Source organism: Haemorhous mexicanus, chromosome 2, assembly GCF_027477595.1.
Source record: "Haemorhous mexicanus isolate bHaeMex1 chromosome 2, bHaeMex1.pri, whole genome shotgun sequence".
Taxonomy (NCBI): Eukaryota; Metazoa; Chordata; class Aves; order Passeriformes; family Fringillidae; genus Haemorhous; species Haemorhous mexicanus.
Window position 1 is genome coordinate 9532397 of NC_082342.1, and position 25705 is coordinate 9558101.

Below are 25705 nucleotides of genomic sequence, written 5' to 3' on the forward strand. Positions count from 1 at the left end.
GCTACTGAAATGAGAACGACCCTTGAAAGAAGAGGTTTTCCAGAGGAGAGAGCCTTATAGCATTCTGAAGCAGTGTTTTATTTTGCTTCCTCTGAGATTTTATTAACTATATAATTCTTCATTACGTGATAATGGGGAATATTTCTCAAGGCTATGGTTTCTCAACTTCATTTGTGTGCTACTGTGACAGATGGTGAACTCAATGAGGTATGTGGTGTACACAACAAAGTAACTTGCAGAAGGCAAACAACATACAAAGCAAGCTGGAAGTACACTCCTTTTTGCAAGCTATGGCAAATTATCTAACTTCCAGGTTGTAGATGGATTAGATACAGATTTAGTGTGTTGGTAATTCAATTATTTATACTTTTTTGTTCTATGGAATAAACAAACAAACAGTGGAGGTGAATAGAAAAATCTTTACTATTCAATAAAATAGTTTCGTTTCTTAGTTAACGCAGATGTCTAATCCTGGTGTGGCACATTTCTACAGCAGGAGGGAGTTTTCCATCAGTGCTGATCTGTCTGAAGGGGTATTGAATGAATGACATATGTGAGTTTATAGTTGTCTTCCTCAGGGCAACTGAGAGATTGGCTGATCAGAAAAATCTCTATGTTCATATTACGACTGTGGCCCACAAGACTGTTGCAGGCTCATGAATCATTTGACTGTGCTGTAACAGAAACAGCAGCCAAGGATCAGAGAATGGTCTGTGTTGGAAGGGACCTCAAGGATCCTCTCATTCCACCTCTTCCCTGCCATGGCTGCTCAAAGTTCCATCCAACTAAACCAGGATTCTCAAAGTCCCATCCAACCTGGCCTTGGACAGGGATGGGGAATTCACAAATTCACTGGGAAACCTGTTCCAGCCCCTCACCATCCTCACAGGGAAGATTTCTTCCTGACACCTAATCTAAATCTACCCTCAGCCAGAAGGCTGAGGACATGTGAGTGGAAATTAATAATTTATTTTGAACTTGGGGATGTAAACATACTTGGACATTTTAATGGCCCTTTTTTTCTTTAGGAAGTCCTTGTTTAGGGAGATCTGAGAGAAAAGTTAAGCATTCCTTGTTTAGGTAGACCTAAGAGAAAAGTTAAGAATTTCTCATTTAAATCCATGTTTAATTAAAATTTGCAAGGCACAAGAGAAAAAATGTGTCTATGTTTCTGTGTAGTTTTTGTTCTTAAACCTGAGTCAAATGAACAGTGCACATTACTGCTATAGAGGAGTTTCTTTCTGAGCCTTTAAGGAAAATTGGTTACTAGTGAATGAGCCAGTTAAGGATCAATAAAAGCCTCATGTCTTTCAGAACCACACTCACTACTAATACTGTTTTCTTCTCCTCTTGCAAGTAATTTTATTTTCCTTTAGTTTACAGACACAGCCTTTAACAGTGAGATTAATGCTCTGGCACGATTCAGAAGCAATTTCATTGTTTGCATAGCAGCATGCAGACAGGTATCCCAAGAGCTTCTGCCTCGTGGACACTCCACAGAAGCCCATCATCAATGCCTGAAAGTTTGTTTGAAATCACTAAGCTTCCACCTTTAATTGCTGCTTTCTAACACTACTGGGGAATCTTGGCTATTCAAGCACACTCTTTAATCCAGCTCTACAGGAAAAATGCATTAACCTTCATGGCCTAAACCTGCCTTCAGCCCAGGGAGGAACGACAAATTGTTTACTCAAGACAAGCTAGCATAAATTTTTTAATAAATTCTATTTTGTTCCAAGGCAGTTCACAATTCATCTGTGATCACTGATGAGATGGCATCAGAAAACATAACTGCTCTTTATTTCTGATCATTAGTACTATGTTTATTGACATTGTTTTGGATGCGAAAATTTAGTGCAGACATTTCTGCTGACTAAATTAAATGAAATTTCTGAAATTATCTTCAAGTTCTTGACAAATAAGTACATTTAACTTGCTATTTTTCCATATTCAAGCTTGTCCAAATACACAAAAACAAATACATGTTTATCTTTGAACGGGGAAAAATTAAAAGCCAAAATAGCGATTGGTAAAGCAAAATTTATCAAAAACATATGACATTATTCTATTTGAAGTACTGTATTATCTCATGTGCAAAAATGTAAATATTACAATAGGTATTTAATTTTTAATAGAAATCCCTCTGCATATGACTGCATGTATGCTACAGTATTAGTTGTCTTTTCCCATTTGCAGCCTGGTGGAACATTTCCAGGAAGCATAACACTGGAATAAATCAGCCAACTCAGGACTGATGAGCTGTTGATGGAGAAAGCGCATGGTCAAGCCCTGATGAGCTCCAGATCACGTGCTAGCACAAGTACTTGGAAAATTACGGTCAGGTGTTGCCAAGAAACTGCTCTAAGTTTTGACGGGGAGGCCAATGGCTTCAGGGTAAGACCAATGAAAAGGAATGACTGCTCTTTCACATTTCTATCTACCCCCAACTCATGTGTTCTATTGCAACATACACAAGATTACAAACACCGATTCAGTTTTTAGGGAATTCTAATAGAAAAATCTGAAACTAGTTTTGCTCTTCTTTCCCCCTCCCTTTCCTATACAACATCAAAGAATGGATAACGACTTGGTGAGAACTGCCCAGTAGGAAAGACAGGTTAATTGTGAAGACAACAGGGAGGCACACACCAAGAGCTCCAAACTGGCAGAACCTGTCACGCTCGTGGTGCTGCCATTACTCACCCGCAGAGCTTTGATCTGGAGCGTGCCCTGGTCCTGTATGGATGTCCGAGGGTCCCGGCCCAGGAAGGTGAACCCTTCCTTGAGCCAGCTGATGACAGGGAGGGGGTCACCGGTGGCCTTGCACTTGAGCAGAGCTGTGCCATCCACTGCCAGCGTCTGGTTGACGGGGCCCTGGAGGATGATGGGCGGAGGCCGATCTGTCAGGACTAAAACAGTGGCACAGGCATTGGCATTCACACCTTGAACCATCCTCTGCTGCTGCCATGAGCCCTATTCCACCAGGTGGAACAAGTTTTAAGCAGCTGCTTGAAGTCAGCCTCTAAGAGGCTAAAACCATTATTTTTGGAGGAGCCATAGATAGAGGTTATCAATTAGTTGGCAAATTTGAACAGCATTTCAGTAAGAGTTTTATTTCGCCACTGCAAGATAATATGTAGACAGAAAAATATCTATTAGCAAAGATCATCAGGCTGATTTGGGCAACATGGGATAAAAATTAAGACCTTGATTCCAAGAAGAATTGAAATGCATCACTCTATCACTCTTCCAATTTGGGAAAGCACAAATTAAAACACACCTTTGATGTCACATCAAAATGTGTTTAATGGCTCACCCAATTAATTGTCTAAAAGAGAAAATCTGTTGAGTTAAAAGTGAAACACTACAGCTATTCTAGCCTGGGTACCAACTACATCCCCCATTCCTACTCCATTTGCAAGTTTTCACCAGCAAAAATATCTAACAGTTATACAAAACATTTTCACAATCTGAGTGATCTAAATGACAGTACTGTTCTTTCCAGCAGAGAAAAGCTCAAACTCAATCACACCATTTAACAGCTTACTTATCAAATAATTTCCTCACCTTTTAAAGCCATGAACTCTCTTTTTTTTTTTTTCCCTGATAATTTACATCTGCATGCTTGCAATACTGAATAAAGAACCCTGCAACCAGTGAGAGAGTGCATGGCTGTGCATAAGCCTCATTCCATGACCAGGGGGATATCCTGAAGATGAGGTAAAATGCTCATGCTCACTTTTTTTCAAAGATCATTCTATCCCAAATAATTCTGTTGCTGAATCTTTTCTCTAAGCCATCTGTTAGGCAACAAAATATGACCTTTGTTTCTAAAGAATGTGTTTATACAAACTGAATGCGAAATACTTGAATATAAACAAGGCTGGAACTGATGCAAAAAATCAATATAACAGAACTAAAAATTCTTTTTTCTTTTAATGTATTTTTATACATTTACCAGCCATACTGCGGCTGGTTTAAATTTTGAACAACTGAGCAATTGAGTGACTAGTATTAAATATTGTAGCAGGCAAGTTAGCCTGCCTCTGCTGATGTCAACTGCATTTGAATCATTTATTCTAGCTGAGAATCTGTTTATTGTTGTCCATACACAACACCTGACACTAACAATGAAGTGAAAACAATTTATTATGAAGCAACATAGCTTCTGTTGTATTTGAGCTGTTTGAGATGCAAACCTCTGGAACCTTGAAGAGATCCAAAGTGCTTTCATTGTGTTATTTATTAAATAAAACATATCAGGAATATGTTAGAGGCACATTTTATGCCAAAAATAACTGATTCTGAAATTTTAACGTTGCAAAAATACTACCTACATTTTTTTTTTGTTAACAAGATTCACAAAGATCACAATCAATATTGTCAGAATCACACCTTGGGGTGTGAGCTCATCACATTCATTGAAATTGAAACTGAAAATACAGAGCCAATACATATTTTGAACTGAAAATAGAAAGCCAATGCAGATTATTTCTTAACAGCAGAATGTGAAAGCTATTTTGGAAATTCTGAACTATCACCCACTGAACTTAAGAGATAGGACAGGAAACACTATATAACAATAAAAACGTAATGCATTTTCACCTTGATACAAAATGTTTAATCTCATTAAGGTTCCTTATGACTACGGAGTTCAGCCATTTGGTGAAATAAAAATGGATCTCAGCTCCCACCAGGGTAGCTGCAGCACAAGTATATTCAAATTAAAACTCAGCTGTGCAAATTATCCTTTAGATTTAATGTAAACCAGCAAATCCCAGTATTCTAGGTAGCTAAACATTAAGGAAGAATAATTATTTAAGTTGCTAGTTATTCCACTGTGGTTATTTGCTTCACCTGTATGTCTTTCATATGTGTAGCAATGAAGGTATTTTCAAAACCTACTGCATTACAGATATTGTTCTTTGGCGTGTAATTAGATTTTTTTAACAGCCCAAATGAGGAGCTCATAATCCTTTAAATAGCTCTGATCAATAGTGTAATTGAAAGCCTCCTGGCCAGAAGGAATCTTCATTTTCAAGGGTGTTATGGGTGAAAGACCACTACAGGTTTCCATGACACTAAGGCTAAAGGTTAAATGAACACTTAGAGTTTCCACTGATCTGTGAACGGCTGTATTGTCTTCACAACTACGACTTGTAAATCTTCTCTAAAACATGTCTGTGCTTGCATTCCTACTACTTAGGTCCTCATTAGTAAGGATCCAAAACTAGGTTAGAGTTTAAAACAATATATATGTCAGAAGCATTATGAAGAACAGAGGGCTAGTGAAAAATAGCCACAAAATGGTGTGGGGATTGATAGTTGCTTTTAAAACATTTTAATTAGCTTCTTTTCATAGTTTTCCCCATGCTGGAAACTTCTGCATCTGTTCCACAAAAATATTTTGTGTGCCCACAAACATATTTGCATGGTTAAAGAGAATTTGATTTCAAAATTACTATAATTTTTTAAATGGTTTTGAAACCATTTGCCAATATCCATCCATCTGCATATTTTGGTAACTGAAAAATTAACAGATTCCTTTTGTGTTAAAATGCATCCTAATTTTTGAAGAAATTATAGGAAAAGGACAAATTATATTTGTTCATTAACAGTTTATTCACTATAAATGCAGTTTGGATCAACTGAAACCATATTTAAATTTGGGGGATATGTGGTCAAATTCCAATAGAAATTAAGAAAAAGACAAAATGAAGTCTTTACTTCGGCACTTCCAAAATCAAAATTTAAAAAAATTTTCCTGGTGAAATGATGGGTAAAATCAGACAAAAGTAAGGAAATCCACATAATGGACACTCATGATAGGGCAGGGTTCTGTCTGAAAGGTAGAAAAGCAGAGGCCAATCCCTCGTCTGTCTTTTTCTTTTGCAGAAGAGCTTCACCAGAAGTTGTGAAGTTGTTCTGAATTTCTCCTGTTTGAAACGGTCACACTTGTTATAAAACATGTAATGTACTTTGGATGAGGGTTAAGAATCACGGTGGTCAGATTTGTAGACAAGTAAACTGTGAAACATTTATTAATAAATTTTAATAATTATTGAGGAGAAATTAAGATCTTCTCCAATATAATTTGTGCATGATTGACAAATACTAATTGGAAACTATTCCTTTTATGTTGAGCATAGAAAGAGATGGAAGCACTTGGTTTATTTGCATCATCTGTCATTGCAAGATTGTGAGCTGCATATTCATTTATTGGGTTTGAAAGGATTGCTAAGATTCTTCAGTTTTTAAATTGATTTTTCTTTTCCAGATGTGCATTAGACAGTGAATTACATGATAGCCTTTCAAGAAAATACAAGATTTGAATTTCAAATACGCTGAAGGCTCTTAGCACAGTCCATAATCAGCAAAATTATCACTCAACTCAGCACATTTCATCACAGCTAGTAATCTCTTCTCATGTGAACACTTGAGTTAAAAATATTTCCAGTAAAGACTTGTAAGTGCAAAAATGTAACAACTGAAACACTGCTATATATGGTATAATTAAGCACTTGTTTTTCTGCACATGACATGTTTTCATTCTGTATTGGAACTTCAATTGGATCTAAATTACTCTGGATCAAACAAAAATGTGTTCAAAATGAAAAAGATGGCTCGCCACTATTATTAAATCATTAACCAAACAGAAAAATTCTGGGCTAGGAAGTAAAACTGAAATCACCAGCCAAAAACTAGAACACTAATGCTTAAGCATATAGCTAGCAAGCACAGTGTTTATCTTTTATTACATTCTTAAAACTATTAAATTAGATTTCCCTGCTGATAAAAGTCATTAGCTCCCATAACTTCTGCTCAGCATCAACCAAAACAGATTATTTAGACATTTATGGTTAACTTCCTAACTAAAAGCAATTAAAAAAATATCTGTGATCTAATGGTACATTTATTCACATAATCTCAGCTCCATAATGTTGTTTTGGCACTTTTCTTCTGACCTCACCCGCCCTTTGACTCTGGGATGAAATGGTATTTCTATAAAGCAATCTTGTATTATTTCATAATGATCATGCTGACAGTGGGGTCTGGAAAGCATTTGAGGAAGGCAGGCCCTGCACTCCTTGAGCATCAGAGCCACCAACTAATATTCTCTTGAGCTATGTGGAATGCACGCTGCCTTTAATCAGAATTAACTGGAGATGAGCTTGACTTTCAGCAGGGACACTTTCCCTTGGCTTTCTAAACCAACTAATGAAAATTCCAAAGAGATCAATTAGGATTTATTTTTTTCCCTGCACAAGAAATAGATAAAAGTGGATCAAAGCCCTTGGCTGTCAAAAGGAAGAATTTCTCATCACTAGCATCCTTGAACCTGATTTGATCCACTCAGCGCCTGTTGCTGTAAATCTGTGCAGCATCAGCAGGTGTGACCATTTAAGAGCTCAATGTCCTCCCAGCCAATGTTTGTGTGCTCTATTTATTCCACTCACAGTCATAGCCCTGAATCAGGCAGCACTACGGACAGATATTAAAAAATACTGCCTTTCCAGTCCTTTTAAATGACCTTTTAATCTACATTTAAATTTGAATTGAATGAAAATGCATCATTTTGTCATAGACCATGAGAGGAAGGACTTAAAGAGACTGCAGAGCAAAGCCAAGTCTTTAGTCTCCAGAAACTACAGAAAAGCAATGTGCTTGAAGAGATGCAAGGATAAGGCAGAAATTATTTCCCCTTGTCATAAAAATATAGGCAGCTTTTGGAAAACAAAGAAAAGGCATCAAATTAATGCTCAAACCTCTATAATATGAGCTTGAACCTCTCTACCTGTCACTTGTGATGAATATGCTCTTGTGAAAAGGCAGATTATTCAAAATTAGACATCTTTTCAAACTTTCATGGTGCAGGCAGGTCTCTAAGGGAACAGTAAAAGTAGACCTCTGCATATAACAACAGTTTTAATGGCAAAAATTCATCAAAGTCTGTCAGGAGATATTTAATGTGTCAGTTAAGATAAGGAATAATGATGCTGCGGAATGCCACTGTCTCTGAGTATAAGAGGGATTCTCTTGTTTTCTTTGCTAACATGAAAGGATGCAAACTGCCTTCTATCCACAATAAGATGAAGAGGGATATCAACAGGATTCCTGACACATGAAAAGGATTCATGTTTGTAGATGGGAAACCTCAAGGCAGGATGAATATCAAACCCAAAAATTTGAAATGAAAAGCATCAAGACAGACCACGTTACTCTTTTCCTTTCCTGAAAACTCTTCTCTACCTATGGATTTTCATGATTTTTTTCATACCTACCCCTACTAAGGATTTCTTGGAACACAGTTCTGAGGCAGGTGTGTTATTCACAGAGGGACTAAAGGGCTACATGTTATAGGCAGTCTAATCCTATGGTACTCCACCACCTCCAGAGCAACTGTGTTGATTTAATTGAGCTAAGGGCACATCCCCTACATGTTTAAGATAGGCCTGAAGACTGGTGGAAATGGGGATATATTTCTTTGCACCTCAGTTCACTGCTTTAATCACAAACCTATTCATTCTCCTTTTTATTTCTTTTGGTTTTTTTTTTGCAGTCCTGTCTTAGTTCTAGCAAACCAAGCAGTTTCATTTCTCACCAAACCTATTCTGAGCTGGCTTGTCCCTTCTTTCCATTGTTAACAAAGCTCCAGAAAGCAAGTAAGAGGCAAACTAGACTTTGATGCCTTTTTTTACTCCACAGGCAAATACAGAGACCTTTTCCCACTTTACTTCCTATAGAAAATTGTCCATTTACTTGTATGATTTATGTGATCTCATACGCCTTTATTTACACTGCCTTTAATGTACTTTTGACAGGAAAAAAACAATAGGAATTTCTAACAGCTTACCATCAGTAACCTCCAGCTGAGCCTTTGCTAAAATGCTTCCAGCAACCGTCAGTGCTTGACAAATGTAGTAGCCTGCATCAGACCTCTGGATGTTGGTAATGGTGAGGTCCCCAGTTGGTGACACGGAATATCTGCTGTTGGGCTGCAGAGGCTGGTTTGGGAAGAGTAGGTTCTGCAAAGACAATTCATCTCACATCAATTCAAAACACAAAAGCATCACTTTTCCTTCAGCTACAGAGACAATGATTTTTCCTTAAAAGTACTATAAATAATCAAGGACAAAAAGTAAGTGTGGTTCTGACTTTATGAACACATAGAGCTGCTTTCCCTGCCTTGGGCAACTCACAGTTTAAATTAGAAACGGCCTTTTGACAGCTCACAGTGCTGTGTTCTGACTGGGGTGTAGGCAAGGAGACATTTTCCAACAATCACACTTGAGTGATTTATATTTGTGACACATTCATCTTCATTCTGAATGCAATTGTAATAATATACTCAGATATCAAACCAGAAGGACATCACACTACAGCAAACACTAGAAAACTAGTAGCAAGCATTGAATCCTGGAGACCTGAGGGAGCAGGGCACTATTGTTTGGCTATGAAAATGTTCTGAGAAAAGGAGAAAGTAAGAACACGGCACATAAGTAAAGCTGGGAGGAAGACAGAAGCATGTCATAAAGTAGGAGAAGCTGGCAGAGCATGAGGGTTTAAAGGAGAAGTAAAAGGAAATTAAAACTGTGATAAACCAAAGGAGAAATGCAGCATAGAGCCTGGGGGGTGAATAGAAAGGGTATTAATCTGATGTGGAAATCATCAGAGAGAAAAAAATAATTTCATGTAGGATAAGATATCAGTTAGCACAAAACAGGGAGATTAGTTTTTGCCTTTGGGCTGGATTGGAGAAAAGAGAGACGTCAATAATAATAACTGGAATGGCTCTAGTAGTCACTGCATATGATGAAGGACTGAGTGAATCAATACTACAGACCCAAAAAGGTTTTTGTGGTGAGAGCTGTGTTTTCAAGGGAAAAGCTATACCCTCTGGCACAGCTCTTGTGAATAAATAAGAACAGGAAAAGGAAGGCAATGTGAAGAGAAGGGTCAGCAGTTTTGCCCAATGAGATAGAAAAGAGAACAGCTTAAACAATAATTGAACATCAGTAATTCGAGTAAAATAGGGTCTGGATTTTATGTCAACTCAACAAGACTCTATGAAAGACACAGTTTGCATCAAGAATGCCCCAAAACACTGTTACCATGCTGTGATAAGCTTTCAGTCATTACTGCAGCCCTGTCTAGCTCTGCTGTGCTTTCTAATGATGACTCCCTACTAACTTTTAAGCTTATCTGTATTGACTTAAAAAAAAAATCTTAAAGTGTGGAGTAGGGTATTAAATGAATTTTCTGCAGATCTGTTTCTTCTGAAACAGGCCTTGATGGTTTACAAAAACTATTTGGAACTGATAAGCAACAAACTGCTTAAGAAACAAGTAAGAATTCAAATAAGAAACAAATTCTATTTTTAAGTGAAACTCGTGCCTTTATCTCTATGGTTGTGGCAGCAAAAGGAAAGAGATATGCTTTAAAAAGATCCAACATTCCAAGTATCCTTATAATTGTATTAACTTACTGGGTTACTCATTACACTAGGTTTTTCTTTTACTGCCGCTCAATAGCAATATTTAAGAAATTTTTAACAGCAAATTTTTCCTCAAAAATCAATATTCACCTAGTAAACATGCCAGATAACAGGGGAAAAAAGTGTTAAAATTCTGAAACTATTTGAGGTTTTAGGACTAAGTGGGTCTCAAATAATTGCCTTGTTTTCTGAACTGCCTTGAAACTTTCAGAATAATTTTTACCTGGCACAAGATACCTACTGCATGAGGGTATTATTTAAATATTATGACAACGAGGAGAAATTTGACGTAGCTGACCTTGACTTCATTTATCACTCATTATGTAAAGCGTAAAAACAAGCTGAATGCAAAAGACAGTGCAAGGATTAAGCTCCTAATTCTTAAGAGAAAAATAGTCGAGAACCCTCTTTATCACTTCATTAGAAAGGGGAATCAATCCTTGTTTATATCTTCAGTATGGGCTTCTCTGTCCTGCAAAGGTACCATGTCCCAGTGAATATTCCACACATCAGGAGGAGTTCACCAGTCTCAGAACTCCTCCCTTCAAAGACCAGAAAACTATGCACTATAACTTGTTCTAAATTACAGTACAACCTCTTTTAAAATGCTTTTCACAGTTTCCCTGGTTTTAATTAGTTGTTGGGCTGCTCATCTGGGCACAATGATGGCATGCTGGGCTGCAGACAGAGGGACCAGAGCCATCCCCGATATAGCACCACTGAATTTATCTCAAGGAAAAATTTAATCCACAGTGTCTAAAGGTTACACACGCCCTGCCCTCGCACATGTCATCGGCAAGCGGCTGTCGGGCTCTGGGGAAAAGGCTACAAAGCACAAAGGACCAGCTGTTTATACACTGGCTGGCACAAAAAATTACTCAGGAGGGAAGAGTTTCCCTCCCTTCCAGCTGGTTGTGCTCAAAAATGCAGGATCAAGAAATTGATTCACAACCAGAAATACCCTACAATTACTGGAGTGGGATAACGTGACTATATAACATTACTTTGAACACTGGAAGTGATGCTGCAAACAGTTCCCCTAAAAGCAGAAACACCATTGTAGAGACAAGCAACAATTTATAGCTGGGAGGCAAAGGTGAAAAGTCCTGTGATTTGGCAAAAATTCCACTTTTCATCGCTATAATGATGTACACTAAGTGGAAAGTCACTCACTCTGTGGCATCTCACTGCAAAATCTGGCAAGTTATACACTGAGATGGTAACCTCAACCTGTGTTACTTCACTGATGATCAATTAAGATTAACATGAGAATGTTATAAACGACATTGAGCCATGTTTCCAAGGTTTGATTATAAAGCATGCAAGTATCAATTTTTATGTTGCATTTTTTTGCCAAAAAGGTCTATTCTAACCCCTAGGGATCTGGTTCTCAATATGGTAATTAATTTTCCAGGTTTGTAATTAAGCAGCTTCAACATTGTACAATCATTAGGTAATAACATTCAATTAAAGACACAAGATGCATTTTCACCTTAAAATGTTTTTACCCTTGAAGTGATACCAATGGAAGAGGATAAAATAGAGTATTAACACTTTTCAATTACACTAAATGACTTTAATCCTGAAAATGATGTCCTACTTTAATTAGAAGCTCTTCTCTTTATTACAGCATGATGGATGTCCACTTTATTAGATTCAAGTGTGACACTATAAGCTCACTTTACATAAACATTACCATGTTATTAAAATGCTCTACAAGAAAGGGGTTTGAAATGTTTGCTAGCACATCAGTACTTCCTACTTTAATTTCAATATGCTATTCTACCTTCCCCTTGGAAAAATTGTCACCTAAGTGAGACTCACAATACTGTGCTTTCCAGGATGTGATCCTTGGAGGCTAGATGTAAATTTCTCTAAATATTACACTGAGAGATACAGACTGAAGGTTAAGCTTGCACTCAGACAATAAAATAATCACACCCATAAAGTAATAGTTTTGTGTCTTTGTAAGCCACCGAGACAGCAGAGCACAAAATGCTGGCAGCTGGGTCCTGCCATTCTGGACCAGTTTTCTGATCTCCTGAGAAGGTGTAGCAGAAGCAGGTGGGGCAGAGCAGGAGATGGGTGGTTCAGCTCTTTATTTCATGTTTTACCTGAGCTGGTACACACAATGCCTCCAGTAAAGAAATGTGGCATCACATTCAGACACTAAGCTAGAGAAGTTAGTAGAGGCTGATGGCAGCGCCAATTGCCACCTCACAAATTTTGCCTTTAAAGAGGATCAGGTAAATATTTCCAAACCAGATCTGGAAATTTCTTGAGACAATTTTACTGAAGAAAGCATCTGTGTGTTCAAAACCTTTATCTGTATGCTCTATGAGAAAATGCCAATGCAAATCAGCTTGCTGGATACATTTTGCTTGATCATGTCTAGACAGGTTGTGAACTGTAATTACTGGCTCTGATTAGTTCAAAATTGAGTCATACCTTTTTTTATCTGCTGTGCCTGTCTCACTCACCTGTTTGTTGGGAGCTTCAGAACAAAAAGCCCTTAATATATATACTCTTTCTACTCATCTATATACTGCCTAGCACAGGTTTCAACAACTTAAATGACCTTTGTGTTCTTCAAAATATTAAAAAAAGGTGACACAAATTTCAGTAGAGAACAGTGATAGTTTAAAAAGACAAATTTTTGTGAAAGATAATGTAAATAATTTTCCTTAAAATTTAACAATATAACTATTTAGAAAGACTTGAAAGACTTATCGGGGGTGCTTGCAACTTACCTGACTTCCTTCTTTTTGCCAGAAAACAGCTGGCTGGGGATTTCCTTTAGTTTCACAAGGAAAAGTCACAGTTCGACCCTGGGCTACAATCTGGTCTCGTGGTCTCACCACAAACTGTGGGGGAGCTACAAGGTAAGAAAAACCATGGTGTAAGTTTAGGATATTTTGCAAGGCAGAGAAAAGGAATTTTGAAGGAAAAAGACAACATTATGGAGATTTGTTTTATGCCAGAGGACGTGACACCAGAAACATTCATTAGTATAGACAGAATTAATTTATAAACAGAAACAACAACAGCGACAGAGAGCAGCAATATATGTATGTGACATCCCCAGGTATTAAAAAAAATTAAAAAAGGAAAGAAACATTACAACCATACATGCTAGAGTCAATTCTGACGACATTAAATGCTAAAGAGCAGGAGTCAGGTGTTTATATTGCTGAGTCTGGATGTATTCTACCTTTGCTCTGGCAAGGCATCGGCATGCTCAGATCCTCTCACTCTTCACAGAGCTTGCTGGAGCTATCGTGTATTGCAAGGTATGAATTAGGATAAACAGACTGCCTTTCCTAATCTGCCCTTCTGGACTTTTAAAAATGATTGAGAAAGGAGAGGAAGGTCTGGATGACAGCAAAAGAACCCAAGTTCAAGAGCTCCCTTACTCCTCTTAGAAGGAATGTGGTGAAGAATGGTGTGGGGAGGAAGACTTGCTGTAAAAAGAATCGTTGCTAAAAGAACATGAACTTGACAAATCCAGCTTTCAGCTAGTTTAAAGAGTAGAGAGAAGCAAAAATTGAAGAGCTGATGGGGAGAGGTGAGTGGTGAGTAGGAAGGAATAGGTATTTCAGGAGGTAAGGAAGGCACGAGGAAAAGAAAAAAAGGAGACTGGAGTTAAAACAAGGAAGAAGAAGCAGGACTGGCTATGTTTTCACATTGCTGGCATTAACAGTGTTCAGTCATAGGGGACCAGGAAGCACAGTCAGAAGTGAACAGTTTCTAAGAGAGGGGCATAGTTTGACTGTCTGGAGGGTAATGGTGGAGAATAGAGTCAATGTTTGGGAATGTGAAGGTAGAGAAAAGGTGCTAATGATTACAAAGAGAGTGGGAAAGAAGTGTTAGAGGATTTGAGATAAACTTGAAATCAGTAAGTATGTTGATCATGATGTAGAAGTAAAGCAAATGATTTTTCTATGTGGGACATGAAAACTCTCTACTCTTGGTTCATCACTGGAATTCACTGGGATTTGTACTCTTTTTGCATATTTTAAAAATGTAAGCAGCATCTCCAAATATTCTTATCAAAAGACTAGCTAACTTCTGGGGCAGGCTGAAGCAGGGAAAAAAAACCACAAAAGAAACTCAAACCTCCTCAACCCACCCTTGTTTTCTTCTATTCCACTATTGGTTTTGTGGGTGTGCAGAGGGATGGTTTAGGAACACTAAGCTTTCAGGTAAACAGAATTTAAGTGTTTTAGAAAACCATATTTTCAGCATTATAATTACAAACTATTTAATTAGGCACGAAGAGCAATCAAGACCCAGCTTCCGATTACACCTGCTGACAGCACAGACACAAACCTGCTAACTGCATAGAAATGTGAGCAGACCTGATTCTCTTGAAACACACTTTGCAGTTATCTCATGAGGTACTTCCCAAGGCTTTACAGATCAGCAGGAGTCTAAAGAGCACCAGTTGAGTAGTGCTGGCGCTCTTAAAACAAGAACTGTAAAGCACTTAATAAACACGAATCACAATCAGTTTAGAAGGTAGAGGGTATTTTTTCTTATGGCTCACACTCCTAAAGAGAGATTTGGGCCTCTCCAGAGAGAAATGTCCACCTCTTCTTCCACCTTGGAGGTGTTAATCTCATGAACAGGCAGGACTAAGGCTGAGGTGCCCTCTTGCTGCCTGTTTACAGCCACGTGTTTTGAGGTTTCTGTAAGGTGTTGCTAAACATACTCTAGGAACTGAACTCAGGCTACACCACTCCTCAAGTGCTGAGCTGCAGTGAGTTACTTGGGTTTCCCTCACCTTGTTTTACCCAGCATACACACGTGCAACCCCCACAGGTGCCAGGGAAGGGCAGTGTGCTAATCAGTGCAGTGTTTGGGTGGCCCCAAGACCACAATCTTCCTATGGTGCCTTAATACCTGGTGTCAGGAGAGCATCCCATAGATCTCTCCTAAGCAGGATGGATGGGTAAATTCACTTAGGCTTGCTTGGTGCCCTGGGGGGTGCACAGACAGTGCTCTCAGACAGCTCAACAGAAGCAGGAAGGGCACGGCATTTCCACAAGCCTGTCCTTCAAATCATGTAACCGAGTAAATGCAAGGGAGGAAAGTTTAAAGGTTCATCTGAAACACTCTCACACACACAGATCTCTACTATAAATCCATAACTCAGAGCTCGAAACAGATACCACACAACTGAATTTGTCACTGTAGCAGACTTTACAAGGATCAAATTAAGGTAATTTGGTAGTCAAGGAACAATGAAATGAGAAAAAACACTCCGGTTTCTACCTAGTTTCCAGTTTTTGACCTGTTTCTAGTTCTCAACATCTCTCACTTTCCAAAGAGCAGAAAAAAGTTCTTTTTTTTCTTTTTTTTCCCCAATCAGACAAGGAAAATAAATCTGTAGCTCTGACATGGACTGACCCTGCTGCTCTATTCTCTCCCTGGCACACACCAAGTCCTCTCCACCATTTGATCACACTACATGAGAAGATATTTGGCCTTACACTTACTAGGTCAGGCTTTCCAAAGACTCCAGCAAACAATCACCTGTAGTTATGCAACAATGTCTTTTCTAGCTTTGCTCTGCAGCCCTGATTACTAGAAATTCACTATAAAAATAAATGAATCAGAGCTTTTACTAGCATTAAATAGAGCACAAAACCAGTTTCTTCAGCCAAACTATTTAGCAACATAATTTTAAAGGACATGAAAAACATAATTTTTGAAAACTAAAATTTTGCATGCATTTTTAAAAAAATTATTCAAAGATGGAGTTATATAATGAAGGAAATCTTCATTTTGTCATAGTTTCTTCTCATATTCAGGTATAGCTCTGTTTACAGACAGCCTCTGATAAAAATACCATTGTTTACAGCATTCAAAGACTGTTTTCACGATATCAGTTTTATCTGTCAATTTCTAGTTGAACTTGAAAACTGAAAGTAACAGCTAATAATTGCAGGAGTAATTCTTGGTCAAATGTAACTACCCAAACACTTTGACTGTCATTATCCCCACAGAATGCAGCATGACCCAGCTCAGAGACAGCCAGGCTTCTTTGACAGAATAAGCACTTGTGTTCTTCAGTTTTCCTAAAAAGAGAGCTCATTATGTTCACACATGGATGCTGTTTATAAATACAGACAAATATTATTACTTCCATTCTGCAGAGGGGTTAAGTGACATCATGACTTGCTCCAAGCACGGCTTCAGTGGAACATTGGGCAAAATCTATTCAAGCCATTATTGCTGCTCTCAAAGTAGGTGAATTTCTAAAACATTCTGAAAATGTACTGTTAGAGAAGTAACAGAAGGCTTGATATGCTTCAGCTGTTAAAGTTTTGGGGTACTTTAATGCTTAGTTCAAGCTAAACATTAAGATCATTAGAAGGATCTGTTGAAAAAACTTATGAAGCAGCAAACTGAGCGTTGGGCCTATCAGACTATTACTTTTTACTATTTCAGATTTAGCATAAACTGGATTGGAAGAAGCAGAGTGGAAAACCTCTTGCTTAACTGACATCTGAAAGTCAAAGACAGTGGCTCTAAAATGAAACATATTGCTTGGAATCCAGCAGACTAGTCAAAAATATTGCAAGAAAAAGAACAATTAAGATTACAGATCCAATATACTTCTATTGAAAATTCCTCTCCTTTTTTTTTTTTTTTTTTTGAGAAATTTAAACAGTACACAGTAAATTAGATTTGATTTTTGGCAAATTATGCTTTGATACTGCATTCAGCAAGCGCTGGCTTCAATCAATGTCACACTAGAGCTCTGTTATGCTAATAGATGATATGGAAATCAGATGGTTGAACATGAATAGAAAACACAGGCCATGTTCAAGGGGGCTTTGAGATGAGGGGATGGGGGGACCCTAAGGTTAATCACATCATGTTCAGAACTGTTTTTACAGCACAGAACAGTATTCGACTGCAGGAACTAAAATGGAGATAGAAAGGCATGAGCAGTAGTTATGTTGTTCAAAATGGGAAGAGTGAATTCTGTTGTACTCTTTTAGAATGTTGGTGGTTTCTGCATGACTGAATGGATATTTTATGCTGTTAATAAATGTATAGGAAGGCAACCCCTGCTCTGGTGTTAAATAGATTTTAAAAAAATACAAAAAAAAAAGCTGCATATTATTTCAAAGGGATTTCTCAACTCTACTCCAATCTTAATAGTTAGCAGAATCTCTAATCTGATAGGATGGATTTCATGCATTTCTTCTTAGTACTGCTGCTGAATACTAAAGGTTACACTGAGTCAACAGGAGCTGATAAAGCTGCTGATGCAGAACAGCTTGACTGAGACAGAAAGTTCATCCCCTTGTAGGTGAACTCTGGGCATCTGATAAGAAATGTGGCAGAAGACTCGGAAGGGGAGGGGGAATTTAATATATAAAAATGTGAATTCATAGCAATAAAGTACATTGATCCCATATCAAGTACTAGCAACATTTTTTTCCAGTGACAGTTTTCTCATCTGATCTTGTGATTTGGAGTTGACGAGAAATTCAATGATTCTACAGGAATTTTATTATCATAACTTGCTCACATTACTTTCCCCAGACCAGATGCCCTTGGATTCATACATTATATTGGTGATTTTAATTAAAAGTAGATATTGTAGCAAGTTTTTTTCTAATATTTCTACTGCAATAGACAGGATCAATGAATTAAGGCAAATTGTAGGAAGTTCAGCAAAGCCCAGTGCGGGGTCCTGTACTTGAGTCACAACACCCCCAGGCAGTGCTACAGGCTTAGGGAAGAGTAGCTGGAAATCTTCCCAGCAGGAAAAGGACCTGAGGATGCTGGTTGACAGTGACTGAACATGAGCCAGCTGTGCCCAGGTGGCCAAGAAAGCCAATGGCACCTGGCCTGGATCAGCAGTGGTGTGGCAGCAGGACCAGGGCAGTGATTGTGCCCCTGTGCTGGGCACTGCTGAGGGCACACCTCAATCCTGTGCTCAGTTTTGGGCTCCTCACTGCAAGAGAGACACTGAGGTGCTCAAATGTGTGTCCAGAGAGGGGCAATGGAGCTGGGGAAGGGTGTGGAGCACAAGTGTGATGAGGAGCAGCTGAGGGAAGCGGAGGTGTTTAGCCTGGAGAAAAGGAGGCTCTTGCTCTCTACAGCTCCCTGACAGAGGGTGTACCCAGGCGAGGGTCGGTCTCTTCTCCTGGGTAACAAATGATAGGCCTAGAGGAAATGGCCTCCAGTTGTGCTAGAGGAGCTTTAGATTGGGTTTTAGGAAAAATTTCTTCACCAAAAAGACTGTCAAGCAGTGGAGCAGGCTGTCCAGAGAGGTGGTGGAATCACTATCCCTGGAAATATTTAAAAGATCTTGAACATCATTTCAAACTGAAACAATTCTATGATTCTACCAGGGAATATGAGAATTTATTCAAATATCACTAAAGCTGGTAGAAATTCTCCTTTTGGCTTATGAGGACTTTGGATCAAATCCATTGGAAAAAAAAAAGTATACAGGAAATGAGTGACAGCAACAAATTTCAAGGACTTAAATTACAGATTTGACAACCTTTAATTACAACTAATTTCAGTTGATAGTGAACTGCACATGAAATTCATCACGGAGATTACTTAGGCAAGCTAAAGTGATAAAGATGAGGGCTTCATTTTAAACTGGAATTGTTTATCATCCATTGATACATTTCTGTGACTCGTTCAAAGGGAGCAAGGGGAAAGATGCTGACTTGTAAATATTCTAAGCGAAATTCAGATAATGGTAGGGGAAAAAGGCTCTGAGGAACAAGGAGAAACACACTGGCTAGTAAAATAGTAAGATTCTGTAATACTCAGCTCTGCTTCCAGCAGGGAAGAGACAGCAGGCAAACCAAAGATTTCCACCTACACACTCTTTTTCAGCATTGTACACCTACAGTAATCAATTAATTCCATTTGAGCAATCAAGGTTACACCTGGTACAAAACTCAGCTGCTCTGTCTAGTGCTAAGAGAATCAGATGAGTGACAAGATAATGTTGCCTTCCCCAAACTGCTTTTTTACTTTGGAATACCCATCAAATCTTCTTTTGCAAAGACTTGGAGCTGGTATCTCAGTGCTCCTTTCAAATCCTTACTGCAGTGACAATATTCATGTGGCACCCTCAGCTGCCCTTGATTCACATGGATATTTTAAGAGACCAAACTCAATTTCCCTCTTACAAGTACAAATCAAGACTTGCCTCTAAGAAATTTATACAGAGAACAGGAGAAGCCCACAGAGCTCCATGTAAAGTAATATGCATTTTCAAAAGGGAGGTAACCCTTGACACCATCTATGGAATAGAACTACTTATCTGTAGGACTACTTTGCTGGTTCCTGATACCAGCTTAGACAACTGAAGGCACTACAGGAACTCTATAAAGAAAAAAAAAAATCTTCTACCTTTCTGTGTCATTGGTTAAACTTGCTGGCAGATATTGAAATTCTAGGTGATTTTCTGATACAAATAGAAAATAACACTGTAAGATCCTACTTATACACCTTGTAATGATGCTTAGCATGATCTAGCAAGAAGTGCAGATACAAAAGTCTAGAAATTTTGAAAGATCTTTTGCAATGCTACTATTGCTGATAGAGTAAATAGAGGAAAACAAAATAGGTGCAGCCTCAAACTCCAGAAACCTGGGCTGATTCAGCAGTTCTTCCCTCAAATGTTCCAAATGGGTACTGAAAGTGATGTGTGATTGTTAGGACACAAAGTTATTAGTGCATGATCAGCTGTGACTATTGATAAATCAAGGGTGTAGCCTCTGACACAGGAGCCATTACAGAAGACAGAGAGGATGACAGCTTAGGCCTATTATTAAATCAGATCTTTCTTATCAAGGATAAACTAATGGAAGCTAAGGATAATAATTCTCTTTAAAGAGAAAAGATATCTCAATCTTATGGTGTGCTCCAATGATTAGGTGTGCTCACACACAGGGAAGGCAGTAACTTTTTAGCACTCGAGTTACAACTGAGTTACCCGGAAAATTAGTCTCCTCTCTTATTCTGCCATTCCCTAGGCTGCATGAGAGCAGTAGCCTTTGAAACAGATGCATAAATCTCATTTGGTAGATGATTTTTGTTTTGGTTTGTTGGTTTGTTTGGGTTTTTTTAACTATGTCTTCTTGCTTGTCCATTTATAGTGTTATCTGTCTTTCATGATTTCTTCTTCAGGTGAATAGTTCTGCCACAAAAATGAAGAATGGGTAGGTTGTGGGGATAACAAGAGATTTATAAAGCCCTTTGCGATACCCATTATATTATTTTAAAATCTCATGTGTGGAGGGGGGTGCTTAGTTTGGAGTCTTCTGGAAAGCAGTTTCCCATAACCTAGGGAAGCATGGATAATCCATGGCTTGGATACCACCTTTAACACTGACACTGCTCCAAAATTAGCTCTCATGTGTCCTGCAACAACAGGTCCAATACACAAAGGCAGAAGCATGTGGCACTAGTGGGAAGAACTTTTGGCAGGTTGAAGGAGAGGAAACACTGGGGAAGAAGAATCAGAGCAAGAGGAGGAGAGCAGGGAGAATTATTACCAGGACCTGTTCTGTAAGTGTCCTTCACACTGCTGTTGTCTCATGGAAACTGAGAAACTCCTTTTTTACTGGTTTGCTGCTGAACCATGTGTAAACACAGCATTGTGAAAAGAGCACACTTTGATCATTTGAGAATGCTAAACCTCCTTTCAAACTAATTGTTCTAATTTTCAATTTAAATTCAGGTTCTGAATTTCACATAAAACAACACTTTTATCCTTCAGTTGCTCTGAAACACTGAAGCAGATAATCTCTTAAAGCATGGAAACATAAGCATTTTTTCCTTCTTTGCAAGAGGTGAGAGAAGTCTAGAGAATCAATAAATAAAAACTGCTTACTGTCCTAAATATTTTGATACAAAGAATCTCTCTTTTATCCCTGGATGACCCAAAAGAATGAAGTGGGATAAATCTGCACGGTGGGAAAAAAAGATTTGTTCTTCATTCTTCCCTAGGACTAATGTCAATTAAAAAATACACTGAGAATAACTATTAAAAAAACCTCAAGTCTGCCTCCTACGTAGCCAAAAAGAAAGGTATCTACTTTCCACTCCCCCATCCCATTTTCCAGTGCTCTGACTTCATCAGAGCAGCACTTTCCCTGGGTTGCTCCTCCTTCTCCTGTTTTACAGTGTTTAAATATTTAGTTTAAATATCAGTCTTAATTACATCCCAGTATTAGACTGTAGCCTATTCTCATTCAGTCATATATCTCTATTTTATTATACCTTGTCCAATCACCTCTTTTAGGCAGCCCTGGAATTTCCAGCAGCATTCAGATGCTACTGAAAAATCCCATCTAGAAAGTTTTTCATTTAGTTTTGGTGCACATAAAGAAAGGTAGCATTGGTTGTCTGCCCAGTAACTCCCATTACTCAAGACTTTCTCTACTTTAAGCACTGTTTTGTAATTTTTTGCTTTTTCCCAAGTGCCTGAGATTCAGGATATACTTTTTGCTCAGATCACATAGAAAAGAAGTGCTCTTCTAGAATCTTAACACTTTAGCCTGCTTGGGTTTTTAAACTGCACCCTTGGGGCATGGCTGGTGCTGCTCTTCCTTTCTGTGAGTTTACCAAACAAAAAAAAAAATTATCAAACAAAAAGCCACGCAATATGCCTTGATTCCTCTTTTCAGGGGAGATAAGAGGATGGTTTGTTGGCAATATGTTTAAAAAGGAAAAGCACAGCCCCTGCCAATACAGTAGGATTTCATCAAAATAGTGAGTGTAATCTGTTTAGCTCCTTCAAAGAGACATGAATTCACATGCTGCAGAGAAGAGCTAAGGAGCTGATGAGAAGGTTAAGGAGCCCAGACAGGCTCACAGGCTACATCTATAGTGAGGAAGGTGACAAATTCCTGGTTTGCTCATCCTTGAGAATACAGAAGGCTGAGAGGAGATACTCTACTCAATTTGGGACACTGTCAAACGACAGGAGAAAAAGGAGAGAGGAAGAAAAATGACTATTTATTCTGACTGACAATGTTAACATAGAAGGAATAGGGCACACAGTAGTTTTGCTGTTGAGTAACACTGAGATCACATCCGAGCTGTAAATTGGCTGGCAGCAACAGAGTAAAGAAAGGAAAAGGAAAAGTGAATAGATTAATGTATTGATTTCCATGTTCCTCTTGAAGGAAAGGTAACCAATTACTCCTTTTACAGAAAGGAAGGGAAAAGCTTGGAGAGAGCAACTCATCAACAGACCTTTTTTATACACTAATCTTCAAAGACTTATGGATATACTCAGAACTCAGAAGCCAAAAAAATAGGAAAACAATTCCCACTGATTTGAGCATGTTTTGAGAAACTTTAAAAGTTAAAAACTAAAAGTTATGCATTAAACTTCCTAAAACTTCCCCAAGCTAGAGCTCAGCAATTAAAAAAAATAAAATAATGGGACTCTTGATCACTTCCTGTACTTCAGCGATTGAACTCAAGGCAAAGTAGAGATGCTAAGGACTTCAAGATTTTTAGAGGGGCATTTATAGGCTACAAAAAATTATAACAAATCAGCTCCATATTTTATTATCTTACTGGTATAAAAAGAAATCTGAATTGCATTCTACAGTAACCTTTTATCTTTAAATCTGAAGAATTTCTGACTTTTTAAAAAAAACCTGATGTCTTACTCTTTTATTTAACGAGTCCAAAAAGCTCAGTGTCCACTGATATCCTTACCCTTTCTCAAAAATTTCTGTAAGTGGTACCAGACAGGCAAGATAGCACATTTTGGTATAAATTTGAGATTTCTGCCACTGAAAGATGGCATTGTAGCACCAAGCATGATCTCATCTCTCCTGTCACACACCAATCCACATTACTGATATTTTATAAATCCTCAGTGTCTCGAGTGAAGGTGATATGATCATGAATGTAATAAAAATAAAAGCATTCACTGTACACAGACTTTCCCTGCAAGAGTCAGAATGAAGAAGAATAAAGAGAATTCTTTCTCACTTACCAATCTGAACCATCTGAGCAATGTCACAAAACCTAATACAACTTTCTGTAAAATATAGCCCTTTCTACTGTTTTTTCATGCTGCACCACTCTTAACAGACCATTAAGTCATGCCATGCTGATTTATGTAATGAAAACTTCCCAGTGAAGATTGAAATGCATCATACAGTCATTTTGCACTTAAATGCCAATAGACTGCTTTTAACTAATAGGAAATTTGGAAAATTCATGGCAGGTGTCTTAGCTGTCTCTTCACTATCATGACAGAGAAGTTCAGGTTTTGTACTTAGTCTCCCTTTAGTCCCTTAGCTAAGTTCAAATACTTCACTTTTATCCTGGTGCCAAACATATTAATGTGTTTGCTGCAAGTCTCTTCTTTTTGGAAATATGAGCCACAACACATGACAAAAGACTAAGCAAACTTGACTTACTGCAAAGCAACTGACATGCAAAGAGCTGCATTTTCACTTGGACTTAGTCGAAATTAATTTGCAAACTGAGTAGCACTCTGTCATCTGACTTTTTGTATTATTAATAAAAAAGTAACTGGGACATCAGAAAGATCTTCACAGATCTTCATTCCATTTGAAGCTCCTCCATCTCAAAGCAGTACAGCAACTGCCTATGAAAAGAAGGTCACTGTTACTGAAACTTTTGAGCTCTTCCCAACTATTGTGCTTCTTTCAGCAGCTATGCTCCTGCCCAAATGCCATAAGAAATACAGCAGAAGGTAAAAATGAGAAAATTCTAATTTGCTCATCTGGAAAATCTACCTAATGAGTGAAAAAAAACCTACAGAAATGGTCTAAATAGGGATAAATATCTTGTTTCCTAAACCCATCTGTTGTAAATCCTGTCAGAAATCTTTTCAAAAGGTTATAAATAATCTATTTTAGAAACAGGCAACACATTTATTCCTAGCAGCAAATTCAAACATGATGAGAAATCTGGCACAGAGCTTTTAAATTCACCAGCTGCCACCCACCTCGGGCAGCACCATACCTCATTTTATCTGTGTAGTAGGAACCATTTGTCAATAAGTGCTTGAACCCAAGATGGTCACTGGTAATGCCAGGCCTAAATTTTCTGTTCAAGATGAAATTAGAATAAAAATATCATACCTAACAGAGTACAAATATTGAATCAGGCAAAAACTGACCAGAAAATGAAAATTATTCTGTTTCCAACAGTTAAAAATATATTTCTCCACTCTTCTCTGGAAAAAAAAAAAGTTTGATCTTGTTTGAAACCTAATAAAGACAAAACATTGAATTAGAGACAGTGATGGAAGATAGAAGTACCTAGATAATTCTCTGGAGTCATGAAAAACATTTAAACTTTTAGGTTCTCTCCTGCTAACATACACATAAATATACAAATATACTTCTGTTAAGAAGTCATCCTCCTAGAAAGCTGTGAGCTAATTACATGAAGCAGTGTTTTCTTTATGTTCTTTTAGGTAAGGAGAGGTATTTTTGCTCTGCATTCCATTTAAATTCCTGAACAAAAAATGCTACAGGTTTTGACTCCCTGTGCTTGTGAAATGACAGTTTTAACAGAAGATTACTTGGGTTTCTTGGTGGAGAGGGAAGTTACTTTGGTTTGTCTTACCAGACTTTAAATTTAAAAGAAAACCAGGATGGGTAGCCACCTTCTTTGCCTTGAATGAAATAGAGCTGTGAACTGCAGAAATTATTTTTATCTCAGGTACTTAAGCAAAAAACCCAATACAGGTACACACTATCACTGTCTTTCTACAGGTACAGGGTCAGATAAAAGTGACTGACTGATCTGCTTATACACAGCAATCCCCACATGCACTTGCATGGGAGTTCTATGTCAAACATCTTCAGGATTAGACTTATTTATTCAACAATCCTTTCACAAGTCACAAAGATAATCACTAAATCAAATAATTTGATAAGGACCATATGCCCATATAGTAATTATTTCAAGATCAACCAGTCTAATTTCAGTTTCCTAAATAAATTCTGTAGAAGAAAAAATTTCTTGTCTTTCTGTTCTCTTTCAACAAAATAAAATAGCCTAGGCAGGGAATATGTGGAATTGACCACTGCATGATCACACAATCATATACTTGGACATAAAGTAACTTGAGACCAAGACCTGCTATATAAGCTTTGGAGATGGAATCAGGGATGACTCAATGGCCTGAAAAAATTTAAAAAAGAATCAGTGCTC

At 38.0% G+C, this 25705-nt stretch overlaps 1 protein-coding gene across 9 annotated transcripts in view; it reads right to left on the bottom strand.

The window, feature by feature from the left end:
- ROBO2 (roundabout guidance receptor 2) overlaps window positions 1-25705 on the bottom strand; it is a 435957-nt gene that overhangs the window by 88805 nt on the left and 321447 nt on the right. For all 9 annotated transcript variants that reach the window (XM_059872788.1, XM_059872752.1, XM_059872718.1 and 6 more), the window contains 3 exons: window positions 13246-13370; window positions 8855-9026; window positions 2704-2909 (listed from right to left, as the gene is read on the bottom strand). In XM_059872788.1, coding sequence (XP_059728771.1) covers window positions 2704-2909; window positions 8855-9026; window positions 13246-13370 — 503 coding nt within the window. The remainder of the gene's footprint in view (window positions 1-2703; window positions 2910-8854; window positions 9027-13245; window positions 13371-25705) is intronic.